Source organism: Abramis brama (genome assembly GCF_963993115.1).
Source record: "Abramis brama genome assembly, chromosome: 3".
Taxonomy (NCBI): domain Eukaryota; kingdom Metazoa; phylum Chordata; class Actinopteri; order Cypriniformes; family Leuciscidae; genus Abramis; species Abramis brama.
This window is the reverse complement of record NC_139965.1, coordinates 24,886,465-24,892,319: the sequence shown is the minus strand read 5'-3', so window position 1 is coordinate 24,892,319 and position 5,855 is coordinate 24,886,465. Positions and strand designations below refer to the sequence as shown.

Below are 5,855 nucleotides of genomic sequence, written 5' to 3'. Positions count from 1 at the left end.
ATTACATATATTAATCATCTGAGGCATGTCACAGATTTCTGCACTGATAACAACATCCCTCCCTTCAAACGACGGCTGACTCATTCCAATCAAACCAGTGGGGCGGTTATCAAAACAATGCTGCAAAAAGGGAGGGAGACAGACGTCTCCCAAGCTGTTGCGCTCAAGTGACAAAACATTAAGTGCTTCCACCTTTAGTTTACGAAACTGCGGTTTTTGTTATCCGATTCAAAGAACCAATCACAAGCTTTGGAGTTCAATTCAGAGGGTTTTGTTTTAAATAAACACTAAGAAAGGTCATACAAAAATATTCTATTACCATCTTCACAATAACACATGAAGTACACCCTTGAAGGTACAGCTGATAAAAGCTTCAAATTATATTATTCTATACAAGACAACAGGTGTGGACCTGCCAAGGTAGATTTTCGGAATTGGCTTGCCAAAATAATCTGTTACTGTTGGATAGTAACATTTCCACATGCAAAAATGTTCGGGTTTTCAACACAATAACTCTCAACTTGATTCAACCTGCTGTTTTATCTTCCTTGGCAGAATCTGAAAGCATTGTCAGTGCAGTTCATGAAGAGACATCCTCTTGTCGTCGGGCTTAAAAGCCTCTCTCCAGGGTCCTGAAGCATGGGCTCAAGGCCGAGAGCTGGTCCAGGGCAAGAGGCCAAACATATCAGCAAGCCAGTACCCTGCCTGTAGGGCCCCATGGTCAGTCCTCCTCTGAGGAAAGCTGGGCCCCATCATCATGCACCTCTCTGTAGGCCTCCAGTGGGCCTCCTTCTGGGTTGTAACTCTCCATCCTGATACTCAGACCATCTGCCAGCTTCTGGGCAGCTTGTTTGGCCTGCAACTCCTGAAATGAACAGTATACACAATTACATGAATGTACTACTTCCTGAATACACAATGAGGCAGGAACAAAAACACACAAGAGGCAAACACGTATAGGTTTTATACTCTCAACCGGGAATATTCAAGAAGTACTTCCTCTCAACCAAAGGTCCAAAAAGGTTGAGATTTTTGAGGCCTCAGATGCTTAGAAATGTCATTTATCACTTTGATCATTCAAATCTCACTTTATCTATGAGAAAGACATCTTCAACCTACCAGGTGCCTTCTGGTCTGCTCTTGCTGAAGGTAAGAGGACTCCTCTAATGACAGCAGCTGGACAGGACTGTGGTGCAGGGGTGGCAGCTTAGCCGAAGTAATGTCATCCAGGTGTTTTCGGTCTTGTTGTCTTCTGGCCTCTGCAGAAAGTGGTGTGGTGCTGCCAGAGGCCAGACTGGGTGATGTAGATGTCGATTTTACACTTAACCTAAAGAGAGCACAGACACTTTTATCCAGAGTGACTTACAGAGCATTTAAACTATGGATTTTAAAAGTTTAAGTATTTCCTGGGACTTGAACCCATGACTTGGCTTTTACTAGCACCATGCAAGGGCAAATTAACCTGAGACCTGAAGCTATATAAAGTAAAGTGTTTAATGTTAAATAAAATCATAAAATCATATTCCTCACATTCTAGATCAGAGTTCTTAATTGGAATTGAAGAAGATTGATGTAAGATTACCCAGACACATTTTTTTTGTGCATTAATTTGCAGATTCATTCACAGCGAGACTAGTAATGTGCACCAACAAAGTAAAAAAGTCCATTTTTATTACAACTGGACCAATATTCTCATTACAACTATAAAAAACTATAAAGAAACTTAATTTGTAAAGGAAATAAGAAGTGTATTCATGTAGTATTCAATTTCAGCTTATTTAAAAAAGTAAAATAAATACAAAGCCATGCAATGACAGTGTAGTTCCACTAACTGGTTTGGTTTGAATCTGGGCTTCCTCATATTCACACTTTTCTCTGTCCTCTCCAGGACCTCTATGTAATGTAGTTTCTTCTGATGCTGATTACCCAGAAAGGGCTTACTAGAAGGCAGGGTTTTGATGGTGCCTTGGTTGGAGGCGCTGTTACTTTCAGCAAGTGTTACTCGTCCAAACGCCTCCACAAGCTCTGTGTCTTTCATCAGTGAGGCTGGTGCATTCCCACCGGCTGTTCCTAGTGTTTCAGCAGCCTGTGGCCGGGATGTCAAAGACTCCCCTCGGCCAAACAAACCACCATTTTCCTGTATGTTAGCCTCATCAATATTAACACTGACTTCCTTTCCGTCATGGGATGGAATAATTATGTCCAAATTTGAGCCTAAATGCTTATCTGTGCTTCGATTGGCAAGGGCTTGCTGATATTTAGCCTGTAACTCTGTCCGGACAGAGATTAAATTTGCTTGTTTTCTCTCTTCCTCCTCCAGATGTCCAAGTGCAAGGTGTACTTTCACCACAAAGTCAGCAATCTTCTTTCCCTTATCTGGGAGGCTCTGAACAAATCTCCTGAAAAGATCACAAAAGCACAATTCATATTTAGATATATTTATTTATATAACACTTTAACATTAGACTTTTTCCAAAGCAGCTTGATAGTAATAAATAGGAAAATAACAGTGTTAATGTTGCAAATTACTTCAATTACTTAAACAATGTAACAAATTCATTTGTATTACATATAAGGGGTGTTTTTGCTTTGAATTATAAATTGCCCCAACTTTTGTGTGTAGAAGTGTACACTGCCACTCATGGGATGGATGATGCACGTATCTATGATATTTACACGACTAATAGGAAAGTTTACTGTGGGGGCGCCAGTGAGTGAGTGGACCTGGAATGATCCAGAATATTTAAGCGGCACAGTATTCTAGCCAGTAATCTTAATGTAGTTTTATATACACTATGATTATATATTCAGGGTAATGGGGGTAAAATCAAATAAAAAGGTAGAGGACATAACTTACTTATTAGACAGTAACTTTTCTTGTCGAGAGAGTATCTCAAGGAGCTCATCTTTACTCTTGCTTCTCAGATCACCCACTTCCCCCTGGCGCGCTGTCCACGCTGCCGACATGATCAGATCTGTGAAGAATGAGTAAACCCAAGTACAAATCTTACACTGACATGTTCCCTCTATAAAGCTTCATGACTGATGTGGCGCTAGATATCCACTTATACCGCCATGTGTCAAAAATAAGCAACGACAATGAATGAAGTAATCAACGATAATACCGCACCATATTACAAAATAAAAGACCCAAAGCTAAAACTAGCGTCTACCGGCGTCTACAGTTGAACAGGCATTCTCAAAAAATTTAATACAAAAAATAATAATGATTGAATAAATAACAACAATTTGTTTAAAAATGTTAATAAATAAATAGTTTGGTGTCCGTATTTTATTGTTAAAATGGTCGTTTACACAATTATTCATGAAAGACACAAAAGGTTGTGTGAATTGAAGAAAAAAGCTGTTCGAAAGAAAGAAAGAAAGAAAGAAATACTATTGCACTGGCGCCACCTGCTGGGCAAAGTTATGCACTCCACTGTGAAGGTTCAAAATAACACTAAATGAAATGACATTTATTACAATAAATTACATATTAAATTTTGTCGTATATGACGGAGATGGCGTTTCTATGTCGCTCTGTTGAATTGAGCAGAAATACACATTCATATAGTTCCATAAATACCACACAAAAATGAATTGTATGCAATATTTCAGTCACTTTAATTGAAGACATTTTTAATATATATATAGATATAAATACATTTTAGAATTTAAATATTTTAATTTTGATGAGAAATAATGCTTTGGAAAATATTACCCATGTGGCGCAGGAATACAAAATATTAAAATGTTGCTGTAATACAAAAATAGATATTTGAGAGGTATGACGGTACAAATTATTATATATATATATATTTTTTAATGGTAAAATCAAGTAGATCAGAGCTCATCAACGAGATTCAGAGAATAAAGAGAAATTTATATCCCTATTATAATTCATATTATCTCTGAATAAACGTGCAGAAGTGTGTTTATTTATTTAGTAAAATGTGTGTTTTGTTTTTTGTTTTTCTTCACATTGCAAAAAATACAGAGATTACATTTTTATAATATACTTTAGTAAAATAAGTTGTTGACTCATCTTCATATGACGTAATGACGTCCACAAGAATCACGAGGGATGTTCACTTGGAAACGCGCTGCTGTGTTCCGACACTGCGTTGTCGTAAAATCGTCCGAGTAGACTCGGGTACGCCAGCCATCACAAGTACCAGAGGTAACGCCTGGTTGAGCTTTGCGCTCCGGCGACAACAAAAGAGTGATCATGACGAGTGGGTATTGATTTTTATTAAATCGGTTGACATTATATCAAGCTTCTACTGTTACTAATGTAAGTACATTAATGGAATCCAGGTTTCAGGAGCAATACAATAGCAAGGCTAACTAACTAGCCAGCTAGCTTATTCTTTGTAAAGTCCACGAAAGGAAATCACAAGATTAAGCTTCTAAACCAGGCAAAATGCAGATTTAGGGTGACGTTAGTGAAAACTAATTATTTGTATTTATACTACGACACGGAAAACTTTTTAAAACATTGTCGAAAAGTTGAAAAGTTGACAGATGTTTAACATTAGCAAACTTAAATTATATCGTCAATTGTAATGCAACATTAATGCCACCCAGGTAAAATACAGCGAAAGTATTTTTTATCTTATAAGACAACAGGATGTTGTTTATTTTGTGATATCGGCGATAGTAGGTAGTCTATCGTTTTGTGCGGATGTTGTTATTTTGAAGGCTCTCTGGCGCCTTCATTGCCACGTCGCCTCACTGCCACACATGCTTATACTGTACACAGATTTGGATTTACGTGTTATACTGTACACAGCATCAACCTTCCTCGTTCTCTAAATACACTTCTTGACACTGGATAGATTTGCAGATTGGATATTTTAAACAAAGTGGCCTCTTCTTGTTGATGCATGTTCAATCCTGTCTGCAATCTTTGTCTTTTCAAGGGAGTAGAGCATGAACAAGCTATTAAGAGTGTTGAAATCTCTCGTCCTGCAGGGGGAAATCAGCGTGAGCTTGCCCGTCAAAAGAATGCTAAGAAGCAAACTGATAATACCAAAGGGAAGAGAAATGAAGATGGCCTCTCAGCAGCTGCCCGTAAGCAAAGGTACATCTAAAGAGAACAATAACATATAGATGCTTTGAATTACAAAGCGCATCCTACTGAATGTGAATATGTTTTTTTTTTTTTGTATTTCAGAGATGCTGAAATCATGCAGCAGAAGCAAAAAAAGGCAAGTGAGAAAGGAGACCCTAAAGCCAAATAACCAGTGGATGGGGTTTTGACCGACATGGCATCCAAGATCTTTTTTCCTTTAGTCAAGAAAAAAAATATCTTTCATTGTGTAGATGTGGAGACTTTGATTCTTTAATGTTTCATCCCAAACTCCATAATGTGCTTGAAAGGGCATATCAACCTCACAGTACATAATGATTTGTGTTCAGCTATGGAGGAGGAGAGAGTTTCTTATGTTCAAATAATCCGAGCAAGCCCAAATAAATGGGAGTCTAAAAATGTCTGGACTGGACTTATAATCTTGTATTTTTGTATAAAGTGCCCTTCTTAATAAAAATGTACATTTTAATTCACACCTATCAATTAAACTGTTATCCCTATAATACTGCATGTGTGTTTTAGAATTTAAGGTTTTTAACCATTCACATTTTTTTCTTTCCTTATTTTTACGGAATTAACTAGCGTTGAGGGTAAATTTATATAAACCGCAACCCTTAACCATATCACTGTTAAGCATTTCCAACATGATTATTGACTGTTCAAATAATGCAGTGCATGTTTCTAATCAGACTGATTTGATGTTAAAAAGCAATGCTTAAAAGCAGTAGTGAACTCTCAGTGACAGCTTCTCTACTGGCTTAAC

The 5,855-nt window shown here is 37.5% G+C and overlaps 2 protein-coding genes across 2 annotated transcripts; one reads left to right on the top strand and one right to left on the bottom strand.

Annotated features, from left to right (window-relative positions):
* Nucleotides 1-255: 255 nt before the first annotated feature.
* Nucleotides 256-3,138, bottom strand: polr2m (RNA polymerase II subunit M). Its single transcript, XM_084108310.1, has 4 exons — nucleotides 2,858-3,138; nucleotides 1,833-2,399; nucleotides 1,120-1,327; nucleotides 256-865 (listed from the first exon to the last, which is right to left on the bottom strand). Exons 1-4 carry the CDS (start codon nucleotides 2,965-2,967, stop codon nucleotides 722-724), a joined length of 1,029 nt encoding a protein of 342 aa, XP_083964436.1. The 5' UTR covers nucleotides 2,968-3,138; the 3' UTR covers nucleotides 256-721.
* A 952-nt stretch (nucleotides 3,139-4,090) lies between these two features.
* serf2b (small EDRK-rich factor 2b) lies at nucleotides 4,091-5,600 on the top strand. Its single transcript, XM_084110324.1, has 3 exons — nucleotides 4,091-4,235; nucleotides 4,975-5,083; nucleotides 5,177-5,600. Exons 1-3 carry the CDS (start codon nucleotides 4,229-4,231, stop codon nucleotides 5,241-5,243), a joined length of 183 nt encoding a protein of 60 aa, XP_083966450.1. The 5' UTR covers nucleotides 4,091-4,228; the 3' UTR covers nucleotides 5,244-5,600.
* The last annotated feature ends 255 nt before the right edge of the window (nucleotides 5,601-5,855 follow it).